The 27,550-nt window shown below is 36.0% G+C and overlaps 2 protein-coding genes across 3 annotated transcripts; one reads left to right on the top strand and one right to left on the bottom strand.

The window, feature by feature from the left end:
- The first annotated feature begins 237 nt into the window (after nt 1-237).
- Nucleotides 238-10,222, top strand: LOC127787439 (mitogen-activated protein kinase homolog MMK2-like). 2 transcript variants are annotated; one of them, XM_052315491.1, is made up of 6 exons: nt 254-715; nt 2,747-2,876; nt 6,123-6,260; nt 7,608-7,940; nt 9,311-9,494; nt 9,712-10,222. In XM_052315491.1, exons 1-6 carry the CDS (start codon nt 564-566, stop codon nt 9,885-9,887), a joined length of 1,113 nt encoding a protein of 370 aa, XP_052171451.1. In that variant the 5' UTR covers nt 254-563; the 3' UTR covers nt 9,888-10,222. The 2 variants fall into 2 exon arrangements, with proteins under 2 accessions (XP_052171453.1, XP_052171451.1); XM_052315493.1 differs by lacking the exon at nt 9,712-10,222 and having other exon boundaries at nt 238-715; nt 9,227-9,369.
- A 257-nt stretch (nt 10,223-10,479) lies between these two features.
- LOC127787436 (mechanosensitive ion channel protein 1, mitochondrial-like) lies at nt 10,480-27,550 on the bottom strand. The gene is made up of 6 exons (XM_052315483.1): nt 26,551-27,550; nt 26,174-26,451; nt 24,379-24,479; nt 14,542-14,649; nt 11,272-11,493; nt 10,480-10,701 (listed from the first exon to the last, which is right to left on the bottom strand). Exons 1-6 carry the CDS (start codon nt 27,354-27,356, stop codon nt 10,588-10,590), a joined length of 1,629 nt encoding a protein of 542 aa, XP_052171443.1. The 5' UTR covers nt 27,357-27,550; the 3' UTR covers nt 10,480-10,587.

Below are 27,550 nucleotides of genomic sequence, written 5' to 3'. Positions count from 1 at the left end.
GATTCAAAATGATAATCAAATCGAACCCCAACTTAACTTATTTAATCTCGGACCAAATTGAATTTCTCATGGTGAATTTATTATCAAATTAACCTTTTGTGAAATAAATAAAAAATAATATAATATTAATTATTTTTTTATATTTTTTAGTGACTTTATAATTTTAATTTAAATATTTATTTATTATTACTTATAGATAATTAAAGACGTAATCAAACTCACCTCAGCCGCCTCTATTCAACTCTAGACGCTACGTTGGAAGTCTTATCTTCTTCTAGACTTCCTTCCAATGGGCTGCAAATTGGAAAAAGCAAAACTTTCTCTCCTCATAGGAGCAGCCATCGCTGTTTTTCCAGTTCAAAAGTCTATTCAAACTTCAAAGTCTCCCTCTCTCTCTCTCTCCCACTCACGTGGAAGAAGGTAGCGTGTGGTTTCTCTGAAATTCATCAACCACCCAATAAATGTCAAGTTGTCAACAAAGTTACTGTGATTCGGCTACCCTTCCGCGGAATTCAGAGCCGACTCTTGCAGTTTCCTGAGTTGTCTAGGGTTTGGGTTTCGACATGTCTTGGGACTCGAGCTCCTCTGCCAGAGGGCAGCCCACCCATGGCGGACGCTACGTGCAGTACAATGTATACGGTAACCTCTTCGAAGTCTCCAGAAAGTATGTCCCTCCGCTTCGTCCCGTGGGTCGCGGCGCTAACGGCATCGTCTGGTAAGGTCTTCTGATCTTATTTTTGCGTATTCATGGCACATGTAGTTTTTGTTTGTCTGGGGTGTGTTAGTTCGGATGTTTACACGTGGACGTGGTGAAGGTTTAGATCGATTGGATTGAGCTAAATCTTAGTGCGTTTTGGATTAATCTGGAGGAAGTTGTGTGTTTTGTGATGATTTCAGTTTGTTATTCGGTAGCTGTTATGTTTCCTTAAATTACGTATATGCCTTGCGGTCCTGTATTCCCTTAATTTAGATATGCCTGATGCAAAGATTCGAAGCCTACCAACACGTGCATGTGTTTTTGTTTTTTTGTTCTTTTTTGCTTCATTGAGTATTTGAATTGAGGGGTGAGGGTGACAAATTCAGATTTCCTGTTATAGAACTAATCGAATTAATGGTGGTCAGATTGCGTTTTTTGTACAATTATTTTCTATTCTTGATCATGAATCAATAAGATAAGAGTAATGGTGTTTGGCTGTCTTGACCTATACTCAATTTGGCAGCACAATGATACTTGACTTTGTTCATTTGACTGTAGCAAATGCGATGATGGTTTGCTTAATGGTCCACCTCATGCTTAATTGTATATTAGCTTGGCGGACTGTATTTTTTAGAATAGAATATTTTATATGTTCTTTTCTGTTGTATTTATTGTTCTATATGGACATCAACTGGTCATGGCATATGTTAAGATAGATTGTGATGAATTTTTGAAGCAGGTTGGAAGAGGGGGGAGGGGGTGTTCTGAATCCTAATGGATATTACATGGCCAAATCCATGTTTTTGCCCTTGTACTTTCACCTTTTTTTGTGTGTGTGTGGCTATTCAAACTTTCCATTGCTTCGATTACACCCCTGAACTTGATTTTCGAGTTAATTTACTTAAGATCTTTTTTTCGTGTGGCAATTTGAAATTTTTATTGTTTCGATTATGCCTTTGGTTATGTATTTTTTAGTCAATTTAACTTCTTGTATTTTCATGTGTAAAAAAAAAATAAAGTGAAATGACAAAATACATGTTACATTTTGTTCATGTTAAAAGTACAAGGATTAAATTGATTTAAAAATGCAGGTCTAGAGGTGTAATCGAAAAAATGAAAAGTTTGGATTGCCATATAAAAAAAAAGTTCAAAGTATATGGAGTTAAATTGACTCAAAAATGCAAATTTAGGGGTGTAATAGAAATAACAAAAAGTTCAAGTGACCACACGAAAAAAAGGTAAAAGTACATGGGCAAAAATATAGGTTTGGCCATATTACATTAACTTGTGAAGTACACATAAAAATTGACATGTTTTAGCATTTGGGACTGGATCGACATGAATAGCTGAACATGTAACTAGCAAGTACATTGTAGAATTTGATGAAACTATGAATAAGAATACCTGCTCATGCAAAAAAGTGACATACTTGTTCTCAAACGCCATTTCTCTAATTCAATGAAAGTGTTACTTAAGAAATATGAGATTTAACAGCATTGTTGTGCCCAATAGCCATAATGATTAGTTGACTATAATACTTAAGACTTGTACTTCGCTTTGACACCTCCACCTTAGTCAATGACAAAGAAGTGTTGGACCTAATAGTTTGAGATATACTCAACAAGTATGTATATATAGTTGGGTTTCCTTTAGCAAAATTTTTGTACCCCGTTTGTTTTCTTACCCTGAAAACTGTGCCTTAACATGATTTTGGTACTTGTTAAAGAGTTGCTTTAACGACTTCCACAAATAGGAAAGAATTATCCCCATGGGGAACTTTTTCATGTATAAATGTTAGTAAATACCACACCGTGCTTCCTAGTTTATGTAGAGTGAAATGTTTCCTTGCACAGTCATCAACTAAGCTTCGTCTGACAAGTAGCCTTTATTCAGACACCATTATATGATTAATATGAGGAATCCAGTGAAGTATGGAATTTGTTAGGTTCTTATAAGCTGTTAATCAGCTACTGGCCTTCAGGAATTGTTCATCTATTTGACTTATTTTTCTCTGTTTTATTAAAAATGTGACTATTTAATTTTCTGCAGTGCTGCTGTTAATTCAGAGACATGCGAAGAAGTTGCAATTAAGAAGATTGGTAATACATTTGACAATAGGATAGATGCCAAAAGGACACTAAGAGAAATTAAACTTCTTCGCCACATGGATCATGAAAATGTAAGTTTTATTACCTTTGAAACTCATGGAATATCATATTATCAACTTGCCCCTTGATGCCTCGCTTCTTCTTTCCATCCTTTCTAATTTCTTTTCTATCTTGACTTTTAACCCTACATGGCGGGTTTAAGGCTTGATATGTTGTTTTTATCATGACTTATAAATTGGGTTGCTTTTATGTTAAAAGTAATTATGTGCTGTGGCACAGTTATGCAAACATATTTTCCCTTCCTTCTACGGTTTGCTTACTGATTTCATGCTGGTGCCATTTTAAGCAATACATCTGCGAGACTATTTTAATACTGGCAAGGAAGATGTCATGATTTCAGGGTAGATGCTAACACATAGACCACCTGTTGGGAAGTTATAATTTTTCTTTGATTTTAATTTTTATTTAGATTTTAGATTTTTAGCTTTTATTCATTTATTTAGATAAAATTTTATCTTCTGAGCTAAATTTTAGCCTATAAATTGGCTTTAGTGATGTAATCAGGAATTGAGTTAACGAATTTGAATGAAATTGCTGAGTCTTCCCCTTGTGAAATCTCTTACCCCCTCTCTTTCTAGGTTCTCTTATTCCCTTCTACTTCTTCTCACGCTTTCCTGCTCTCTCTCTCTCTCTCTCTCAAATTCTTCTCTTCTTCCTCCAAGTTTTCTGCAAATCCTTGCTGTCCCACATCATCATCTAGGCAGTGAACCGCCTACAAAATTCCATAATGTATATGGTCATGGTTCAATTCTTGTTCAATGTGCCATTAATCTATGGATTTGAATTAACTTCTGCATCAGCAGGACTGGTGATGACTCAAACCCATTGGAGACTTCCTTCTTCCTTGTAGTTCTCAGCATCAATAGGATTTTATATGCTGTGCCGAGGGCAGTGTTAGCAGTGTCATCTCCCCCCAGTACCCTTTTTCTGATTTAGCCAAAGAAAAGAAAAATGGTAATCCCCTGCTTGCATCTTTGAGGTCGTGGATCAACTAGTACATCTATTAATTCATTTTAAAAGTTGCTGAGGAGATGCCGACCTTGCTGCTGGATCTTTTTGTATTAACCACATTATTGCCAGACATGGTTACAACTAGGACAGGCAGATCTGTTAGGATAGCAAGGGAAAGGTGCGGGAGATAGGTTCTTTTGCCTCTGTTGATGCATTTGGAGGGAGCAAATTAGAAGATCATTAAAAAATTCAGTGGAACTAATATATAGATTGAGAAGTAAATTTTGTTCTTTGCGCAGTTGGCTCATGGAAGTATTAATCCATCTTTTGTGGAGTTTTGTTTATTAATATTTGTATTAGGTTTTTGTGGATAGTGGGATTTTCATGCAAAGGTCTTGCTTTAAGTACTTTCATGTATTTGAACAGCTCTTGAGGGCAAGCCTAAGTAGCAATGTCAAGGTTGTTCTTTTGTGATTGGAAGGTCACGGGTTCAAATTGTGGAAACACCCTTTCTGCAAAGCAAGGGTAATGCTATGCATAAAAACTAGCCCCTGACTCACCACCCTCGCAAAGCAAGGAGCCTCCTGTTCTGGGATGCCTTTTTTATTTGGACAGCTCTTGTTTTGGTTCTTTGTTGAATGATGTCTACTTACCAAAACATAAAATAAACAAGAATGATTTCTTTCAAACATTGAACTATATTATATATGCCTCGCGAAGTTATTCTAATTCTTTCATTCAGTTTGCTTATGGCCAAGGATCAAAACAAAATCTCAATTCTGTTTTGATTAGCTCGAAAATGCTTCAAAAACATGGATAAACTTCTGAAACAGAAACTTATATTTATATAATAGATTATGTAAGGTTAACAATTGAAATTTTTAAAATCTTTTTTAGGTACATGTATCTTTTTTCATAAATGTTCTTTGTAACCAATAAGATGTAAATTCAGGTTCCAACATTTTTAAACATGCTTGAGATGCCAACTAAATAAAATTTACAAATATAACAATAATTGATAATTTCTGAACTAACAATATAATATTTCAATGTTGGAGGTACTTGGGGAAACATGGTTAGCCTTTTGTTCTACAAAATTAAGAATAAAATTTGATGGAGGTTAATGAATAATAAAAACTTATGAGTTAAGTTGATTGGTTGTGAAATCAAGTGAAAGAACCTAGATTGTAATTAACAGTAATACAACAATGACAACCACCAAGCCTTTATCCCTCTGTGGGTTAGCTATATGAATTCTAGCTCTCTTTATATCCATGCCCTTATTGTTTGTAAGGCTCTTATAAATAATATTATACCTTTCTATAAAGTTTTCCCTGGGCTTCCTCTTCTTCTTATGTTAGATAATTTTTCCTGGGCCTCTATTGGTCTTCTTTTTAATAATGTCTCACATATTTTATCTTCGATAAGAGCCATTCTGATCTTGTTACAAATAATCTCATTTCTAATTTAATCTTGTATGGTCGTACATCCATTTTGGTATCCTTATCTCCATTACGCCTATATTTTGCACTAGTTAGTACTTTACTATCTAACATTTTGTACCATACAATAAAGTTGCTAGTTGTCTTATTGAATTTCCGTTTTTGCTTTTATGGAATTTTACTATTACATAAAACTTTGGATGCACTTTTTATTTTAACTATTATGCTATAATTCCATGGATAACATTCTCATTAATTTCATATTTTTTGATAATTGATCCAAGATATATGAGGTCAAAGGTGCCTTTTCTTAAGGATAAGATACGTGAAATGTGATTAAAATGATCTGATCATGTGAGGAAAAGATCAATAGGTGTTTTCTACGAGGAGAGTGAATGGAATAAGAAAAAAAAAATGTGGCTAAAGAGAGAGGAATACTGAGAAAAATTTGAAGGAAAACATTCAGGCATGACATGGGCTACAATGGCCCTACAAAATACATGGTCATATGTAGAGATAACCAGAGCTGACCTCACCTAGGGAGATTATAGCTTGGTTAATTTTCATTTATCAAGATGTTTTTTTATTTTTATTTGATTTTGTCTTATGATGGACTGGTATTGCTATTTTCCTTGATTTTCTTAGTTTCTCTATCTGTAAGCAAACAACAACAATAACATATCCAGTCTTTATTCCACTATGTGGGGTCGGCTATATGAATTTCCATGTATTTTATCTTTTGTCATATCTTCATTTAGACCCATACACTTCATATCAAGTTTGTAATTTTTAAAAATTTTGAAGTGTCAAGTTTGCTCTTCTCATGCAATCATAAGCATCTTGTTCTTTCTTTCCGCTCTGCAGGTTGTTGCAATCAAAGACATCATACGACCTCCACAAAGGGATAACTTCAATGATGTCTACATTGTTTATGAATTAATGGATACTGATCTTCACCAGATAATTCGCTCCAATCAACAATTGAATGATGATCACTGTCGGGTTTGTTTCTACTTCTATTTTATGTGTTTATGTAACTGGAGAAAGTACTTAGGATCCTACTAAAAGATTATTATGCTTTCCATGGTCAAAAGCTGCATTCAAAGGATGGATACTGTTCTCCTTATTGCTATCCATGTATTCTTATCACTATCACCTCCTGTCAGCTGCAATATGTGTCCTGTTACTTGTTAGTTGCAGTCTTCTTTTCTTTTTTTTGAAGAAAGTTAACCCAACCAAAGGCAGAAACAGTCAGGGATAGAAATGAATCCCAGTTATTTTGACAAGTGATTGAACCAACAGAAACCAAATCTTGATTACAAAAGTTATGAACTTTAGAAGGAAATGGAGAGATCCTAATATCATCGATAAAACAAGTTCTTCTCGTTGATGCTGCAAGCTCATGGACAGCTTGGTTGCTATGTCTGGGAGTGTGAAATCTTCCATATTTGTTAATCTTTTGTCTTTTCTCTTTAGCATGACGAAGATAAGGATCTATCCTTTCTAGCATGGTAAAGATAAAGAACTATAGATGTGACAAACACAGAAAGTTATGTAAAAAAAATTGCAGCCTGGCTTTTACATCAGCAAAGGGTGTATACTTGCAGAAGAAGTATTTCCATGATTAACTTACACACTTCATATAGCAGTTCAAGTATCATGAGACGGTTCATGCCCATGGCTGCCTTGCGCCTCTTCTCTTCTAGTTGTCATGCTTTTACAGAGAATTTTCCTAGTGAACAGCAGCAAGATTTCTCTAGAAGTGTATGCCTTGAAATTTCATGTGCAAGCTGCTGATATTTTTCTAAGAGGCATCATACCAATTTTTAAAACTGAGCTCTCTATAAAAAAAGTGCATATATTAAACATCGATAATTAGGAAATATTATGGATTGCTGCATGATGGGTCATGAGGTCATGCTAGTATCAACCAAAGGCACTCTTGCTGTATCAACCCTCTTTGTGCGATGCATTGCTTGTGGTTGAGGAACAACAGAGTTACTGAAAGGTTTTTCCTTGTCAATATTTGGTCTTTTTGGCTTTCTTTCCCTGTACATGTTTCCCCTTAAGGCAGCTAAGGTACCATTTGTTTACTTATAAATAAACAAAAAGAAAAAGAAAAAAAAAATGAACAAGAACCAAATAGAAAAAGTAAATTGTTCTGGGGATGAGCTACTGGAAGAAATTGTCAATTTTAGCATGAATAAATGTTATTGCTCTAACATTCATAATCAATTAGTTACATATTGCCTCTGGATTTTCTTTGATAAGATTGCCTCTGAAAGAAATTTGCAGTAAGTTCATCTTAAGGTGTGTTTTAATGCGAAATGAATGTATCACCACTTGCAGTACTTCCTTTATCAATTGTTGCGAGGACTCAAATATGTTCATTCTGCAAATGTCTTGCATCGGGACCTGAAGCCTAGCAATTTGCTCCTCAATGCAAATTGTGACCTAAAGATTGCAGATTTTGGGCTTGCAAGGACAACATCTGAAACAGATTTCATGACTGAATATGTTGTTACTCGATGGTACCGAGCACCGGAGTTGCTGCTTAATTGTTCAGAGTACACTGCAGCGATTGATGTGTGGTCAGTAGGTTGCATACTAGGTGAACTTATGACCAGGCAACCTCTGTTCCCTGGCAGAGACTATGTTGATCAGCTTAAACTTATCACAGAGGTATGGTTGGCCTTTGGATTATTCAACTGAAGCTTCTTTTATGTCAATTTTCTACAATAAAGCTGCGGCTTTATTCTTTTTTAACCAAAAATTGAATTAGAGTTATGCTAATCATAGTTGGTACTCATTTCTTGAGGTTGTGGGTTTGATTTTGTTTTCATGCGGGATTGTGCAATTACTTGTCTTTATCCTAGGGGTCAGGCCTGGGCTTTGGCTTGCGGCGAATTTTCCCATATACCTAGTCCGGGTCAAGGCAGATCATGGTTTTAAAGAGGGTGGAACGATTCAGACCAAGGGCTGTCTGTAATTGGGGATCTCTTGAGTTTCTTATGTTGCCAAAAAAAAAAAAATTATGAAAAAATATTGGGCTTTTTATGATTTTTCAAATTTTAGAATGTGTTTCTTGATTTTTTTTTTCCAAGAGCCTCATCCATCTCTATTATTTGTGTCATTTGTCTCAATTATAGAATTTCGTCACCCTGTGTCCAAATCAATTGTTAACAGATGGCATGGACGTGTCAGCTACATTATCTACTACTAATTTGCTGTGTCATCCATTTGGATGAGGTTGCAAATATTAAAATCTAGAGAGTTAAAAATTTATATGACAAAATTTTATCCAAATAAATTTTCAAGTATAGCTTCATAGCTTCATATAGAAAAGTTTCATGAGATGGCAATGCCTTGCGAACAATGTTGACGCTTTTCATGTGGTGGATGAGTGGCTGACAAGGAAACCAAACTTGACTTGGTTAAAGATGATAGGGAGAACAAATATTGCATTATGGTATATTGTACGACCCTTGATAAAGTGTGATGTAGAAAGAAGAGTCATCAGGTGACCACAAGGGGTTGGGACTTGACTTAGTTAAGTGTTGGACTTAACATAAAATCAGAACTCTGAACCTTGTTAGATCAAAGTAATAATTGGTGATATTTAAGATAGCAATTCGTGTATATGAGTTTTACCTTTTTCCTTTTTTTTTTTTTTTGGTGGCATCAAGAACTGTCTTATTGTTAGATAAATGCAGTACTCCTTTGATGCTTAAGGAGATCCCTTGTCATTGCTCGAGATTCTGCACTCTACAGTAAGTGGTGTTTTCTTATTAATCTCTCTTCTGGTAGAGGGAAATGTCTTTTTGTCCCTCATTTTCTTTGGTTTGCCTGCCTGCTCTCATTGTCATATTTGTCCCTTCTGCTTGTTTCTTGCTAAGTCATTGTGTTTTCATCCACTAAATATGAGCATACCTTTCCTTTTCTAAATAATCTCTGTTGAAATTGTTCAGAAGCAAGTTGAGTACCTCTCTACTATTTGAAATCTAAATCACCGATGACAAGTGTGCACTGTCCTCTGTTTTTGTCTCTACTAGCTTATTGGTTCGCCAGATGATGCCAGTCTTGGGTTTCTCCGAAGTGAAAATGCCCGGAGGTATGTTAGACAACTTCCACAATACCCCCATCAGCAATTCTCTGCTAGATTTCCTAATGTACCTCCTGGAGCTGTGGATTTACTGGAGAAGATGCTAGTATTTGACCCTAACAACCGTATTACAGGTATAATGTGAATTAAGTTGGCTTTAAAGTATAGGAGAAGTAGGAGAAAGTGAGGGACAATGATATGAGGTTATTTATGCTTGATAAGCATGTGACTATAATTACTTTCTATTGACTACTTGCATAAATTTTGTCAATGCTCATAGATTTCTTCTTTATAGAGGGCATCAAAATCCTTTCTTTTTCACTTACCATCTTTGCTCCTGCTTCTTTGCAGTCGAAGAGGCCCTGTGCCATCCATATATGGCACCTCTGCATGATATCAATGAGGAGCCTATTTGCCCTAGTCCTTTCAGTTTTGATTTTGAGCATCCATCATTCACTGAAGAGAACATCAAGGAACTCATTTGGAGGGAAGCTGTGAAATTCAATCCAGAGCCTCCGGTTGAATAAAGACAAGTAATATGTAACATATGCATGGACTAGTAATAAACAGTTCATCACTCAAGTTCTATTTCCTTTAACCTTGTATTTTGTGTCTATGCCGGATGGAGGTGCACCGAGGCAGTTCTTGGAAAGCTTCTCTATCGGTACACTCTCTTAGGTAGCTGAATTAGGGTATTGGGTTAGCCCTAATAGCCATTAATGCATCTGTCCTGTCCTAGATGATGCCTTTAAACCATAAGTTCTACAGGTTTTCCTATTCTACTGTAGTCTAGTGAGAGGTACTAGGCTTGTATATGAAGACATCTATGGATTTGAATGCTCGCATGTTTGATCTTATAGCTTCTATCAGACTATCACAACCCTGGAAGCAAGGTTTACATATTTCTGCTAATAATTTGATGTGTGGCAAGTGTTGTATGACTCCATTGGGTTTTGTTGTTCAGCACGTTGAATTGTGTTAGAATGCTATAAATGAGGATGATGCATTAAGAACCCCCAATGGCTACAATCTAAGGGAAATCAGATAAATTATAGTCCCTACAAAAATCTAAACACAAATTTACGAACTTAAAATTGAAACGAAGTCATGAAAGCTAACAAAAAGAAAGAAAAAAGAAGGTAAATTGGATTAGATACAAACTTAGTTCCTCAATATATTCAAAAGGTAATTGGATTAGATGCAAGCTTCAATTGTACATCACGTGTGTCACCTACTTGTCCTGTCTTCATAGCTGCTACCCAATGAGGCACCGTGTAGCTTGATGATCTTGATTGACTGGAGAAGAATCTCTTCTTGTGTGGAGTAAAGCTCATCTTTGTTCTACAATCACCCAAAAGAGAAAGCAGTTGGTGAAACAGAAAAGGGATCAAGTAGACTATACAGTGAATAATAATTTGAAATAAGAAAGACGCATCCAAGAACTGAAAAAAGCAAACTTTACAACCACAAGGATAGCTGAATTAACCAGGAGAGATTCAATTCAATTATATACCAATTACCAGGTATGTCACGAATCAAATCCTCTAAAAGGACAGGAAAGAATGATTCTGAATGGAATCCCATCAACAGATTTTCAGCACTTCGGTATTGTTTCTTCCTCTATTCATGAGATCCAAACAGAACCCACAGCCCAGCACTGAAAATGGTAAGATGCTATAGGAGTGCCTATCGCAGCATTTTGATTTTTATGAGAAAAGATGCTATAGGAGTGTGCCTATCCCACCAACAAAATTTTGTGAACACCTAACTGGATCATCAGCTATCCAAAGAAACAGGGGATATAAAATATGCTCACAAGAAACAGGAGAAATGAGCATTTTGTGCAGTGAAAATAGACCAATAAAATTGACAAAATTAATTCTGCAGGATGGGATAAGAAAGCAAATATACCATGTGTTTCAGATTGCATCCCAGAGTCAATTCAGCATATGACCTTTCAATTTGAGACAGGAAACAAAATGGGGGCTCCTTTTCCAAGAAAACTTTGGAATTTGATTTGAGCATGCTCTTTATATCCTCTGATATCAGGGGAATCTTGCCCACATCATCAATTTGCAAAGGAATTTTGGTGACCATGGCACGCCATGTGGCTCGTGATTTATTTACAATTACCTACAAAAGTCATGTCAATCAACACAGACCTCATTAATAGATTTGATCAGAGTATAAGTCTATGAGAGAGAGAGCGCCTCAACACGGAAACAGCAAATGATCACTTCATAAGAACATGAAATATTGAGGAAATGGCTAGAAGATTAACTTGAGTTCATATCCCTCATTCCATTCAGTTGCAATAATATAAGAAAGGGAAGGGGTTTAACCCCAATCTGATTCCAAAAACCAAAACGGTTATTAGGACTAACCTGATAGCCCATGAACCAACCAGACTTGAATACAACAACAACAACAAATTAAACTTGAACCAACCAGACTTGAATCTCCTTATTTAAACTTGAACCCTTGAATATGAAATGTTAGCTGTTTAAACTCCAAATGTCCAAAGAAAATTCCAGAGAAGACCTTACAGTTTTGAAAAAATTCCAGAAAGGATCCTAGAGTTCAGGAAAATAATAGAGAAGCCCTCAAATCTTTCAAAAAATTATAGAAACATCATAGATTATATTTTGAGGAATTTAAGTGACATAAAATTATTGTAATGGCTCAGGTTAAGGATATTGCATATTTTATTTTGTGGATTATTCCTGCACAAGAATTTGGTGAGTGGTTATTTCTGTGAGAATACATGTTTTGAAAATTTATTCCCATACATGATTGAAAAGTGTTTTGACATATGACATCTGTGTTCATAATTTTTGTTATTTGATAAATAAATAAATATATATATATATATGACATAACAATTATGCTAACAAATTGAGAAATTATTTTGAGAAACATGAAAAGATTTACCATGGGGGAAGACCACGGGTTGCTCTGGCAGCTAAATCCAGCTACCTATATGGCAATAAGGTTTTGGCTTCTAAACAGGAGGAGAAGATACCTGGTAATATCCTGGTCGCTCCACTGGGTACTTGAGGATAGGTCCCAGGTATAATCCTGGGTCCCTTGTACGTTGTTGGATCCACAGGCTACACAGAAATACTCATGGAGATATATAATGTTGATGATGATTGATTATGGATTATGATGATTCCCTTGGTTAATTGTGCTTTATGCACAATGAAAATATGTTTGCTACACAATGTGACATGAATTTATACTATTGATACACGTTAATGCATGGGGAATATTTGCAAATAAAATCAGTTTTTATTATATACATATGAAATCCATTATTTTGGATATGATCGATTATGCAGAGCAACCCTCATTGGGCTATAAGCTCACCACTCCGCCTAACATTTTTTGAGTGATCAGGATCAACAGGTTTAGAGTTGGACTTTGAGTAAGGGAAAGTCAGTGGACTCATTTTAGCAATATTTATTTTTGTTTATTTTAGTTATGTACACATTGAAGATATTAGTGATTTTTCTATTTTACTGCTTTTGTATTTGGAGATTTTCAATTGAAATACAATGAATGAATTTTAGGATTTCTGATCCTTTTAAGTCACGGCTTGAGGTTCAGGGTTAAACATACTACCCACAAAGAGGGTGCAACAATTATCAGCAAGAATGTTGTACAAAATCAGTGGCATAGGTTAGCTAAGTCTTGGGCTAATATTTATAATTTTAACAGTGCCAGATTGCATGAACAAGAATATGGTTTTTTACCTACCTTGGACTTCATTGACAATATATTTTCATTATGAAATATTGCAACACCAAGAAAAATAGAATAATATTATTGGAAAAGATCTTCAATCATGCTTATTTGCTACTGGATAAAGAATCCTACATGAACGAGGGTAGTCACTGAATTTGGGTCCTCAATATTATTGGGATTCACATGCTTATGAGGTTTAAGGTTTTTACAAAGAAAATGAGAAAATATATAAATTTCAGCAGTTTAGTATGGAAATTAACCAGTTTCTTTTTCTTCCCCTGAGAGGACAAAAAGGCCCCCATAAGCTAACCTTGGTTTCATTAATTTTTAAAAGGAAGTTACACCTAGTCCCTTCCTGGCCTCCATCTTGGCGGCAGGCACCCTACAGTGGTGTGTACCTCTATTAAAGAAAAAAACTTGGGCCATGATCAAGAAGGAAAATTAAATAAATAGCTCCACAAAGATTAAAATAGGCACAACTATTCCATGGGACAAAAACATGTATGCCCAACCAATAAAATGAGATAAATTGACTAACTGCGGGCAATACAGTTATGTTTAAATACAATTGGCTGGGCACATGTGCCTTGTACCGATAGAATAATTTTTTTTCTAAAATAAAAAATGCTGTCTGGTAAGAGGCTGTTAACTGCAATGTTCCCCTAAAATATAGTAGGTCTTTTTCACTATTGATTTCCAAATTTCTTTTCCTTCGGGCTCTAGAAAGGTTTGTTTATCTTTTTTCTTCTTGTGTGTGTGCGCGCGCGCGAAGCTAATAATAACTCATTGATCATGTCTGTCTGATTTTGGACTTATTGCTGATTCTAGCCAAGTTATAGCATAATTACCAGTATATTCTTGGTTGATGTCAACCAAGAGAAACGCTCTGGATCAAGATGTCTTGGGTGCAATAGTACCTATTTGAATCAGTTGAAAACACAATAAAGGAGTTATCTATTTGTCTAACACCAGAAGAGTTCAGCAACCTTTCCAGTGTGGGGTTTGGGTAATGTAAGAAGTTGAGTTAGTTCTATTAGTGAAAATGGATGTAAAAGCAACTCAATATTGCCATGGTGGTTGCACTTGCAGCAAGAATCATCACTGGATGGAAGCTAACAAGCTCCTTGTCAACTACTTAATATTTTTATTAGTAAAAAACAAATTAAAAAGGTCAGATGAGAACACCACAATGCAATGAACTAGTATACAAGAAAAATGCAAATTAAATCACCAAGTGTTTACACAGTAAAAGTTCTATATTCATATTGCAGTAACAAATGTAGCTGTCAATCTTTAGTATCACATGCGATAGAACTTAGAAGAAAATTAGCCACTGCATATCATGTTTAATGTGCCAGAAAAATTATTCTCTGCATAGTGAAATGCAAAAAAACCACAAAAGCAAGAATATGGAAGTGCAGAGAGCATGCCAACCTGACTAGAGAACAGTGTATTTGGAACTGTGATAGGAAATTTCTCTGCACTTAGTAATGAGGTTGTTGTAAGTCCAATTTCCATAACTTGACCTTCTATAGTGCCAGCCTGCAAGAGTAAGATTTGTTCAAAATTTATAAGAAGAAATGAAGAGATCAAGCCAGGGCATAAGTGAAATAACTCGATATTCTAATAGAATAAAACATCAAGCACCCTGAACATGGATCACTTGGACATATGGAAACAAATCAAAACTGTAACAAACAGGGGCAGATTCAGGAATTTTGTATACTGGGAGCACAATTTATAATCTAAAATTGTTATTCACAAAATTTATAAATAATAGAATTTTACTTCACAAAAAAATAAATATTTTTCATTATATATTAACTAAATATTGCAGTACATCTTTCTTTGATGAATGCATGAAGTTCACTTATCTAATCAATATTTTCAAAAGAAAAAAGAAAGAAATAATACATATATTGAAAGTTTTTCCAATATATTTGTTCTCTACAAGTCTTCATATTCTGGAATCGTAGTAAAATTTTCTCATTGTTCTCTAGGAGTTTTCAAGCTGCTAGATTGTTTGGCAAAAGCAATTTCAATGTGTTGCTTTTGATTCATCAAAACTTGGCATTTCATAAGCTTGATTGTGAGAACTACTTTGACTTCCAACTAATTCAAATTTAAAAAAAAAAATTAGAAATAAGAAATCTCTCAGCAACCTATAAATAAGCACCGCCAAAAAAAAAAAAAAAAAAACTTTTTTTTTTAAGAAAAAGAAAAAATTTTAATTCTTGTCTACTAGCCACAGATTATGTTTATGGTTTTCTCTAGATATCTATAAATACACAAATATAAATGCATATCTATTCTTGGAAATATAGCCAACAATCTTAAAGGCCACCAATCCTTACCAAGAATCTGCACATACAAATCAAAACCCCAAATTTCAATATACGCATATACATATATAGTAGCATTTACATACATATTAATCTATAGATATGCATTATACTCGCAGCATCAAGAAGCTATATAGGTTCATCTTGGTATTGAAGGATACACAATGGGGGCACTAAACCCCCACTGTACCAGCCAATGACAAGAGTAATTGGGCTCTATCTCACCCTTATTTGTTTTTTTCTATGGTGAAATTTTAAAATAATATGAACTAAATAGCCTCCTAGCCCAAATTGACTTTAACTTCAAAAAGATCATAATTCAAATGAGATTGGGACACTGAGGTTCATTCAGGATGCACTGTGGGGGCACATGCCCCCACTGTGTATCCACCATTGGTAACAAACCAGCACCTTTTTTTTTATTGGCATCTTGTTGTATCTGGTATGAAAGAGGTAAATTGGATAGAATTCAATGTCCTAAAATACAATTGCTTCTTGAGAAATTTTCTTTTCCAGGGTTCACACCCTTCCAGAGCCTTTACTTATATAACAAAACAACAACCAAGCCTTAATCCCACCAGGTGGGTTCACCTCGATGAACTATATAGTTTGTTAATCATCTCTTTGACCAAGTTCTCTTTGATTTTTCTCTACCTCTTTTGTTATAAACATCTTTCTTTCTATTAAGTATTAACTATCCAAACCATCTTAATTGAATCTCACATATATTATATTCAATAAATGCCACTCATATTTTGTACATGTTGACACTTAACTACCCAACACCTATGCCATACAATAGAACTAGTCTTATATAGTCATGCAATAATTTTTGCACTGATTATCAGCTAATAACACAATGCTTTCCTATATCTGCACTTGGGACTGGCTATGATTAAGAGAATTGTTAAAAGGATTACTCAATCTACAAGTATAGTTTTTTTTTTTTTTAATTATAATCAATAATGAAGAAATCTCCTTTTGAAAGAATAATCCTTCATATATTATTCCCTTGAGAATACCACAAATATATATACAGTGGATCCTAAGAATTCTCCTAAATTTTAGAGATTAGATTCCTACTTTTTAGGACTAAATTACAACAACCTTAAATACAAACAAATCTAATAAAATGGAAAGATAAGATATAACAGCAAGATAAATCACAGAAAATAAATCAGATGATAACGAGCTTAATAGCTCAATAACTCGGCCATTAGCTCGACAGCTTGGCAGCTCGGCCTCATCAGCTCGACAGCTTGGCCTCATCAGCTCAACAGCTCGGCCTCATCAGCTTGGTAGCTTGGCCTTCTAACAATTTCCACACTCCCTCTTAAGCTGGGCTGAATATGTTATTCAAGCCAAGCTTGCAACTCAATTCATCGAATATTCTTCTAGATAGAGCTTTAGTGAGAATGTCAGCCACTTGGTTACTAGTAGGAGTGTAGATCAGCTTGAATACTCCCTCTTCTAGTTTTTCTTTGATAAAGTGTCTGTCAATCTCCACATGTTTAGTCCGGTCACGATGAATCGGATTTTTAGCAATGCTGATGGCAAATTGGTTGTCAGACCACCTGTATTGGTTCCGTTGTATCTATTTTCAGCTCTTGGAGTAGTCTTTTCAGCCATATTCCTTCACAAAATCCATGAGCCATTGCTTTAAATTCGGTCTCTGCACTACTTCTAGATACAACCGACTGCTTCTTGCTGCGCCAGGTCACTAGATTTCCCCATACAAATGAACAATACCCTGAAGTTGACCTTCTATCAAAATTGAACCAGCCCAATCAGCATCTGTATAGACTGTGATTCCTCGATTTGTTGTTTTTCTGAACATTAACCCCTTGTCTGGAGTTGATTTTAAGTACCTTAGGATGCGGTAAATTGCTTCCAAGTGCTCCTCTTTAGGATCATTCATGAATTGACTTACAACACTAATAGAAAATCCAATATCTGGCTTGGTATGTGATAGACATATAAGCTTTCCTACTAACCTTTGATACCTTCCTTTGTCAACTGGATTATTTTATTTGCCAATGTCCAATTTTTCTTTAGATTCCATAGGAGTTTCAGCTGGTTTACAACCCAATATTCCTGTTTCCGTAAGGAGATCTAGGATATACTTCCTTTGTGTGACTGAAATTCCCTCTTTGGACCTTGCAACCTCCATGCCTAAGAAGTATCTTAAATTCCCTAGGTCTTTGATCTCAAATTCTCTTGCAAGTACTTCTTTAAGGCTTCTGATTTCAATAATGTCATCCTCTGTAACAATGATATCATCCACATATACAATGAGAATAGTCAATTTACGCTCCAAGGACCGTTTGATGAATAAAGTGTGGTCAGCTTGGCACTGATTAAATCCATGCTTCTTGACTGCCTTTGTAAACCTCTCAAACCAGGCTCTTGGGGATTGTTTAAGTCCATAGAGTGATCTTCTTAGCTTGCAAACTTTGTTCTTTGTAAGTTTAGTCTCAAATCCATGGAGAATCTCCATGTAAACTTCCTCTTCTAGATCTCCATTTAAGAAAGTATTCTTCACATCTAACTGATGTAGAGACCAATCCAAATTTGTTGCTAGGGACAACAGAACTCTGATGGTATTCAACTTTGCCACATGAGCAAATGTTTCTTGGTAGTCAATACCATAAGCTTGGGTGAAGCCCTTTGCCACTAACCGAGCCTTAAATTTGTCAATCTCTCCATCCTCCCTATATTTTATCGTGAAAACCCACTTGCAGCCCATAGAGTTTTTTCCGGGAGGCAAATCAGTGATATCCCACGTTTCATTCTTTTCCAAGGCCTTGATTTCCTCAAGAACAGCCTCCTTCCATCTAGGGTGTTGAAGAGCCTCTTGGATATTGTTAGGAACCTACACTTTGTCTACATTTGAAACAAACACATTGAATTTTGGTGACAGACCCTTGTATGAGATATAATTTTGTAGAGGATGTTTTGTGCATGCTCTCACACCCTTCCTCAAGGCAATAGGCCAATGTAAATCCTCATCATCAATAGAAACAGTAACAGTATCCTCATCAGCTGTATTTCTACCTCTTTCTACCGATGATTTCGGCTCAGCATCTTGAACAGTCCCAGGCATGTTGGAGCCTCATTCTCCTTAGGTTTGGACTGTCTTCTAGAGTAAACTTGCAGTTCAGTGATAGTAGAGGCAGGAAATTCCTTGGTAGGAGAAGGAGAATGGTTGGTAGAGGTGTTAGATTTAGGTTCCTTAGTCTCCTCAGGTTCTTGGCAGTCAATAGAATCCCAAAACTGATATTCTAAGAAAGTATCTTGAGTGTTCTCCCTCTGAATATCAATTTTGTGATAATAGGACTAATTTTCAATAGATGTGACATCCATGGAGGTAAAGAATTTTTGAAGTTCAGGAGAGTAGCATTTATACCCTTTTTTATGAGAGTAGCCTAGAAATATGCATTTGAGAGACCGAGGCTCAAGCTTGCTTCTCATATGATTATGCACATGAACAAATGCACAACAATCGAAAATTTTTGGGAGAAGATGTGAAAGGATCCGTGTGTGAGGAAAGGAAGTAAGAAGAAGTTGACTAGGGGTTTGATGCTTTAGGATGCGTAAGGGCATTCTATTGATTAGATAGGTGGCCGTTAGAATAGCCTCACCCCAAAAATGAGAAGGAACATTAGTAGAGAACAACAGGGATCTTGCAACTTCCAATAAGTGTCGGTTCTTTCGTTCTGCAACCCCATTTTGTTGGGGGGTATCAACACAAGTGCTTTGGTGTACTATGCCTTGTTGGGAAAGATAATGACCAAGGATAGAATTGAAGTATTCTTTGCCATTATTGAATTGTCTTTGCACCATTGAATGAAAAGTTTGAAAGATAGAACCAGTTTCAGATTTTTCTTTCATAAGAAATACTCACGTTAAGCGAGTATGATTATCAATAAATGATATGAACCAACGAGCCCCAGTAATGTTTCTAACCCTAGAAGGCCCCCATACATCACTATGAATCAAGGAGAAAGGCGAAGATGGAGTATAAACTTGGCTGAGATAAGTGTTTCGTATATGTTTAGAGAATTGACAAATTTCACATTGTAACAAATGGGGATCTTTATTCTTGAACAATGAGGTAAACAATTTCTGAAGATAAACAAAATTAGGATGACCTAATCTATAGTGCCATAACATGATAGTACCATTATTGGAATGAAAATTAGATAAATAAACAGCTGGTTTAAGAGAAGAACAGTTGCTGGATTGAACAACTTTACTGCTAGAAGAAGTTTTTTTAAGGATATAGAGGCCCGAACATGCTTCAGAACTGCGAATCGTCCTCCCTGAATTTCGGTCCTGAAATTCACACAAATTTTGTGAGAATTTAACCACATAATTACAATCAGTAGATAACTTGTTCACTGATATTAAGTTGTAGTCTAAATTTGGCACCAAGAGAACTGATTTTAGGGTTAAATCATCTCAAACTGTCACCATTCCAATTCCAACTACCTTTGATAGTGAACCATCAGCAATCCTTACCACCCAATCTCGCTTGCAGGGTTGAAAATTAGTTAGTATATTAGATTCTCCAGTCATGTGATCAGAAGCCTCTGAATCAACAATCCATATAGCAGAAAACTCACTTTTGGCAGTTAAAACATGAGATGATCTACCTTTAAGGGCTATGGAACCAAATGTCGAGTTAGAGGGCTGAGAAAATTGGGTCTTTTCTAACATAGTTTGAAGCCATTCCATCTATTCCTTACTGAACAGATTAGGTGATGAGGTTATTGTGGTTTCCTCCATGGAAGCTAAAGCACCTCTACTCTTCCTTTCATGGGTTGGCTTCCAATCAGGTGGCTTAACATGAATTTCCCAACAAGTATCTTTAGTGTGTCTTGTCTTGTGATAGTGATCACACCAAGGTTTGCCCTTCTTTTGTTTGAAGGCAGTTTGATGGCTTCCGCAGGTGATTAGAGCCGATTGCTCCAATGTTGGACTTGTAGACTTGACCATAATCTTCATCCGGCTCTCTTCCCTTCAGACTTCGGCAAAGGCCTCTCTAAGACTTGGCAAGGGCTTTGTTCCAAGAATTCTCCCACGTACAGCATCTAGGTTTTTATTCAAACGATGAAAAATTTGTACAGCCTCTTCTTTTCCACAATACTCTTGTATTTTGTTGAATCCTCTATGCACTTCCATTGGATAGTATCATACTTATCCAACTGAAGCCAATACTTGTTTAAGGAATTAAAGTATTGTGTGACATGAGAATCACCTTGCCTTAGGTCATCAAGCACGCTTTCTATGTCGAATAACTCCAAAGTATTTTCGATATGGGAATATGCTTCCTTAGCAGCCTCCCAAATTTCTTGTGCGATATCATAAAGAAGGAAATTCTCACCTATTTCATTCGTCATAGAATTGACGAGCCAAGACATCACCATGTTATTTTCTGTCTTCCAACCTCTGTATCATGGTTCCTCTTCTCCTGGTTTGGTTATGACTCCGGTCAAGTTGTCATCTTTACCCTTGTCGCATATGAACATCAACACCGATTGTGACCATTGGAGATAATTCTGACCGCTGAGCTTGTGTCCCGTAATAGCGATCATCCTGTTATTATCCATGGTTACAACATTGTTGCTTGGTGCGGGAATTATCTGAGTAGACTTACTGCCGCTGCTGGCCATTGTAGAAGAATTCTGTTACTATCAGGTAGAAGGAAGAAAGGAGATTAAGAGGTGGCTGGTCGCTGTAGCAACTGGCTGCTTAGGGTTTGATAACAGAAGGAAATAATTCCTGCTCTGATACCATGAAGAAATCTCCTTTTGAAAGAATAATCCTTCGTATATTATTCCCTTGAGAATGCCACAAATATATACACAGTGGATCTTAAGAATTCTCCTAAATTTTAGAGATTAGATTCTTACTTTTTAGGACTAGATTACAACAACCTTAAATACAAACAAATCTAATAAAATGGAAAGATAATATATAACAGCAAGATAAATCACAGAGAATAAATCAGAAGATAACGAGCTTAGTAGCTCAGTAACTCGGCCATTAGCTCAACAGCTCGGCCTTCCCTCAGCTCGGCAGCTCGACCGCTCGGCCTTCCAACAATTTCCACAAATAAACTCTTCAAACTTGGAAAATGAAAATTATAAGTGGAAATAACCTAGTTGCAGCATCATGACCATCATCATCAATTGTACCTTATTGTAACCAAGTTACGGTCGATGGTACGACATTTATAATGTCTATTGACTTCTAAAAGTCATATTGACAATATAAATCCATATAAAAGAACAATGTGAAATTTTTTTATGAGAAATGCCCCTCCTAATGCAATCCTCCAATAAGGGAATGATGAGATAAAGTTTCAACACCACCTTCATATAGAAAAGTTCCATTAGATAGTTGATATTATGAAACCAACCTATATAACATGTAAACACGACATTGAAATAGCCTCTTTGCAACAACTTAAAAAAAAAAAAAACAAACAAACAAACAAAAACACAAAAACAAGGGGAAGGTAGCGTGCAGATACAACCCTCCACTGGCATTGCAAAGTGGGAAGCCTTGTGCACTGGAGACACCCTTTAGTCTTCCAATAACTCAATAATATTTTCACTAACATAAACTAAGGGCTAGTTTTAGCATTGTTATAGGTGGCCCAATGCCAAGAAAATGGCTAGTTTCACCATTCTCTATATAGGAGCCACTATAACACACAAAGAATACTTTTGGAAGAGCATTTATGCAGATTACATTGTGCACATTTCAAGAGATTGAAGAGAGGACTCATTGCAAATCTACTTTCATTTATTGAACTTCACTTGTATTTTCATATCTGTAAGAGATCATTTCTTTCTTTGCATTTCTAGTTTAGATTTCTTGTTGCAAGAGTGGTGAGATACACTCTTGTGGATTGTACAGCTAGTGGATATACCACTTTGTATTCGTATTGGTGTTTTAATACACCTATTACTATCGTTTTGAAAAGACGGTGGATTGGAAAACTCTAGTGAAGCTAGAGGACTGGAGTATGCTTGGAAGAAGCTGAACCACTACAAGTTTTTCTGCCTGCTTTATTTTCTTTCTCTTTACTTCAAAATGGGAAACTATTATTTCAATAAACTATTCCACAAAAAGGGATTCATAATTTTCAAAAACCAAAAATCATTTTTTCTTGCATAAAAACTCATGCTCATTTGTCCTGATCCATCCATAATGTGCATTATATATTCAACGAGTTGCTGTATCATTTTATTAATTTCTTTGTCTATTTTAAATCCTAGGTTGGCATCGATGCCGACAAATCCATCTACGTGGAAGCACTTGTTCCTTATTTTCATAGTGCTTCATGATTGGATAATTGAGGCTTCCTTGAGCCTAGTGAACCAACAGTTCATGGATGGTCATGTGCCAATCACATCCCCTTTTAGGTTGAGATGTCAAAACGCGCACATTTACTCAGAAATATATCAAGTACTGCTCAACATTAACCATTTTAGCATAATAACTAAAAGAAATGGTGAACCCAGTGCATGAGGCTCCCTCTTGCAGGGTCTTAGGGAAGCTCGATTGTACATATATGAAAAGACTAAATATTTCTACAATCTGGTACATATTTAACCGAAGCATCTATAGCAGGAAGGAACTACCAGTTTTGGCATAACATGTACATGTTAATATATAATTGGAACTGGAAATAACCTAGTACAAAACAAAAATGGCTTGCATGTTCCATTAATCCCAAGCTAGTCTAAAGTAGCCTCAAATGAACTAGACTTCCTTCCAAGAGCGATTTCATGCCAGGAAAATCCAAGTATGGTTCACAACTATTACCTCAATTATTTCCACATATTCCCCAACTAACTTAAGTATGAACTAGTTAATTAACAGAGCTGTTGTATGCAAACGTGACTCCTGACTTCAACTTCAAGGAGGTTGGTATATTATTGCATTAAGGATAGTTGGAAATTGTTTTTAATCAAGTACATGATAGAAATGAAGTACATTAATTTAAATTAATGAGTTGGAAACCCAATAGGCTTAGCCATGCAAGAAACATACATTAACTAGGAATTCTGAAAGATATTATAAATTAGGAAGGCATCCCAAAACACATTCATAAAATAAGAAGTCCAAAAAGTTTGCCCTCAAATATTAAAACATTCATAATGAAAATATCTAATGACTACTATTAAAATGTTGAGCCTCTAGATCTATGGTTGAGAAGTACTTGGTTGCCATTGATTAGTGCAAAAACTAAGGGGCGGGGCAACAGGATCAAATCCGAGCTAAGTTGAATCCCGGAGATAAAGTTGTTGAATCCCTTGCACAGTGGGAGGCTCCAACTGTCTTCTAGAAGCTTCGTCGTGCCTCTTAGCAAGAGATTTGATATTTGTTACAATCCTGATTTTCTCTAACTATACAAGTTACTGTCATGGTTTTCTAAAAAATATATTAGGTGATTGCAAAACCTAGCGGCATAACATATACTTGCTTAGCAATATGCCAGCTTTATGTAGATCCTACAAGTAACACATTAGTGTATCTTAAGAATATCAACCACGAAGAAAGCTTATGCATTCAATTAAAGCAGAAACCTTAAATTCCTCTTATTTTATTCATCAAAAGAGAGCCTTCATTCATAACTTTCTGCAACTCCAAACGAACCCCAAGTCCCTGTCAGTCAAATCTAGCCTAAGATGGAATTACGCTAAAAGTGACTGTTTATTTGTTCTAATTACAAGATAGTTGCCGCAAATAGAAAGCTTTCTCAATTTATGCACAGAAAAGCCACACTTGAACTATGTTCATGCCAATTCGGAAAAATTGAAACAAGAAGATATAAAACAACAAGATATTCAAAAAGTACCAATAATTCCCTATATGTAGTGAAGTCACAAAAGAAAAATGCAAAAAAATGTACTTTTATTGTATCACCAACAGAAAACGGTTGTGAAATCTGCACAGACAACCCACTAAGAACATTTCCAAGAATATCTCTAGCTGCAAAGGCAGTAGCAACTCCTGCACAAAAGATGAAACAAGACAAAAGATAAAATTTAATGATACCTACAAAAAATAAAGCAATAAGTACCTTCATATTATATACTACTAGCATCTTAAACAAACTGGCAATTGGGAATATCTTCTACTATTACATATATGTTTGAGCTTCAGAACAAATAGTCCTGATAAGTCGCTCCACAAGTTTCAGTGAGCAAAAGGGCCTCTTCTTACAGTGTTAGTTTCTAAATTTTCTCGTAGATATACTGCCTCTAATATGATCAATTTGTCATTCTTAAAACTATTAGTTTTACACTCAGTTTTTTTTTTTTTTTCTTTTCAAGCAATCCTATATGTTTCTTACTCTGTGTCAGTAGATTTCACTTTCTGGCCAATCATAAGTCCTCTTGGAAGACTGGAGACACAACACACAAGAAAAAACACATACTCCATAATTTTGGAAATCCTCAATTATCAGAGGATGGGTAAAAAGTAAAAAGTTCGAGTTATGATAACTCCTCGCCCCCCATTACACACAAAGTGCTCATGCACACATGCACAAGATATGAAAGCTACAAGTAGTGTGGATTTCAGTAGACCTGTTGTCCCAATATAAATGGAAAGGGATCCTTTAATAAAAAATTTGAAAGTCCTTTAGACCAAGATATTGTTAATGTTTGATCAACAAAACATAGATGTCTTGTTTTAGATAGCAATACAAAAAAGGATGAAAGGTAAACCAAAGATTGCAAATCAGACTACTCAGAGAAGGTATAGCTTAATTATACCAGCAAAAGGACATGATTGAGAATGTTTCCCCCACACAAATGGAGCAAGACAGTGCACTTGTAAAGGAAACAAGTTCTTCAAGAGGACTAGAGAAAGCATCACAAGAAGACTTTGCATAGTCCATTATCATAGTTTGTCAACTAAATATGGCATAGCCTTTTGAAAATTAAGCAAAATTTAGGTCATGATGTTAAGTTGAATCAGTGGTAATCATTGATCATGTACAATAGATGACCAACTCTTTGAGAATCATATTCTAGTTTGAGTGGTAGGATTTGAATTCCAATTGAAACACCAAAAAATAACATAGATGGAAGTTAAAACTTAACATTTGAGATTTCAAACTTAACGGACATTTTGGGGTCAACTATAGTAAAGTAAAACAAAATACAAAATCTTATAAATTGAGGTCAAGCCTTGGTAGCAACAGTAAGGTTGCTCCTTTAAGGTCAGCAGGTTAAGAATCGGAGTTGTGGAAATAACCTCATTGCAAAGTAAAGGAAATGTTATGTACAAAAATAAGCCCCCTCAAACCATCATCAAGCAGGGAGGCTCGTGCATTGGACGCCCTTTAGAAATCTTATAAACTGATCAATTACAAAACAATAGATGTGTTAAGCACTTCATTGTCTCTAAAAATGGCCAAATAAAGTAATTACGGAAGGATGAAATAATATATAAACATAATTCACCAATCATTTGATATATATTAGAACTAAAAGTAGAAACTTCACAGGTAAAATTAAGGGCAACAACGAGCTATGGCTATCGAAAGCAAGCATGAGATCAAAAATTTCAGATATGTGAAATGTGAAAGTAAAAATCATACTTCATGTCTTTAATTCTACGAGTTTATTTACGATGAAACTTGTCTTATGAGAAAAGGATTAGTCATACTCTCTTTGGCAACTGCTAATAAAACTCACCTCCTATGCCACCAACTGTCAGAATAGATTGCACAGCCACCCCACATGCCTCAGCTAAAGCCATCAACCCAAGGACAAATAGACCAACAGATGAAATTTTGTCCAAAGTTAATAATTTATCCCGTTCAACCCCTGCTACATTCCTATATGCCAAAGAACGAGCAACTACATTCTCTTTCCAGCGATTCAGAAACCAAACAAATGAAATAATAATAGCACCCCTCCAAGCTGGTGCAATATATTGCGATGAAAAAGTTGTTGGTGCTATCATCACGGCTCTGCATAGAAAGAATGAATAATAGACTTCACAACCATGAATGCAAGATCAGAACCATAGCAAACATACACAATACAAGTATAAAAAGAATTGAACTAACATTTGTGAAAATGCCATGAAGGTAATCAGATATCGCAATGGACCCTCCAAGGCACCCCAAAAGCTTTTCTCATATGGAGCTGGCCCCCATAACGCGGTCCCTGATAACAACGTAGCCGGGCCCTGCATCGAGTACTTATGGAATCTCCTCAAAACCCTTGGCATCACCAGCCAAGCTAATAAAGTAGCGGTCAAAAGACTGCCAGCTGGAACTATAACATCTCTGAGATAGGGATGCGCATCAAGCAATTGTTGCACATAAGGAGTCAATTCGGTATAGGCTTCTTTAGCCCTTTCCCCAGTGTAAGACATAGCATCTCTTGCAGATTGCCATCCATCTCTAGCCATATCAACCCAATTACTTTCAGCCACACCACTTTCAGGAGCTGCAGGCTCACCAGCACCTGAAGCAGCTGGAACTTCTGGATCCCTTGCTTTATCTCCCTTCCCACCGAAAAATGATGAATACAACCGGCAATTCAACACAGGGCTGATCACAATAGAAGAAACATTGCGCCCTACTCGCAAATTGGGTTCACCAACAAAACTGGTCGCACTATATTGACTACCGCCAACAATAGATTCCAGACCCATCATTCCAAAACCATTCTTCACGTAATTCCGAGATAACCCACGTCCGTTTGCGTGGTAGATACGGGTTGCATAAGTAAATAGCGGTCTCACCTCCACTTGATCCGCGTAATTGGCAATTCTACGAACAGATGGCGGGCACAATTGCTTTCTCGCATAGCAGGTGCTAATTGGAGAAGAGAGTGACTTCAAAATCGAAAACCTTGCTAAACCCATTACTGATAGTACCACATTCCGCAGAATCTACAGCAGCTGTCCGCTTGGTTGCCAAGAAAAGAAGAGAATAATACCGTGAAGTTGTTTACAGTGGCCGATCTTCTATACAATAAGATAACGGAAAGTAGAGCCGTTGCCTGTTGCAGAGAACGGACGTTCTATAAAGATCGCTCACACTGTGAGAGAGAGGGAGA

This window comes from Diospyros lotus, chromosome 12 (assembly GCF_014633365.1).
Source record: "Diospyros lotus cultivar Yz01 chromosome 12, ASM1463336v1, whole genome shotgun sequence".
Taxonomy (NCBI): domain Eukaryota; kingdom Viridiplantae; phylum Streptophyta; class Magnoliopsida; order Ericales; family Ebenaceae; genus Diospyros; species Diospyros lotus.
This window is presented reverse-complemented; position numbering and strand designations above follow the sequence as displayed.

Coding starts and splice junctions, on each gene's coding strand:
- LOC127787439 (XM_052315491.1), top strand. CDS start 564: ATGTCTTGGGACTCGAGCTCCTCTGCCAGAGGGCAGCCCACCCATGGC. Junction 6,261..7,607: donor TGAATGATGATCACTGTCGG/GTTTGTTTCTAC, acceptor CACCACTTGCAG/TACTTCCTTTATCAATTGTT. Junction 9,495..9,711: donor CCCTAACAACCGTATTACAG/GTATAATGTGAA, acceptor GCTTCTTTGCAG/TCGAAGAGGCCCTGTGCCAT.
- LOC127787436 (XM_052315483.1), bottom strand. CDS start 27,356: ATGGGTTTAGCAAGGTTTTCGATTTTGAAGTCACTCTCTTCTCCAATT. Junction 24,480..26,173: donor GACAGTTGGTGGCATAGGAG/GTGAGTTTTATT, acceptor TCTTTTGTGCAG/GAGTTGCTACTGCCTTTGCA. Junction 11,494..14,541: donor ATACACTGTTCTCTAGTCAG/GTTGGCATGCTC, acceptor TGACTTTTGTAG/GTAATTGTAAATAAATCACG.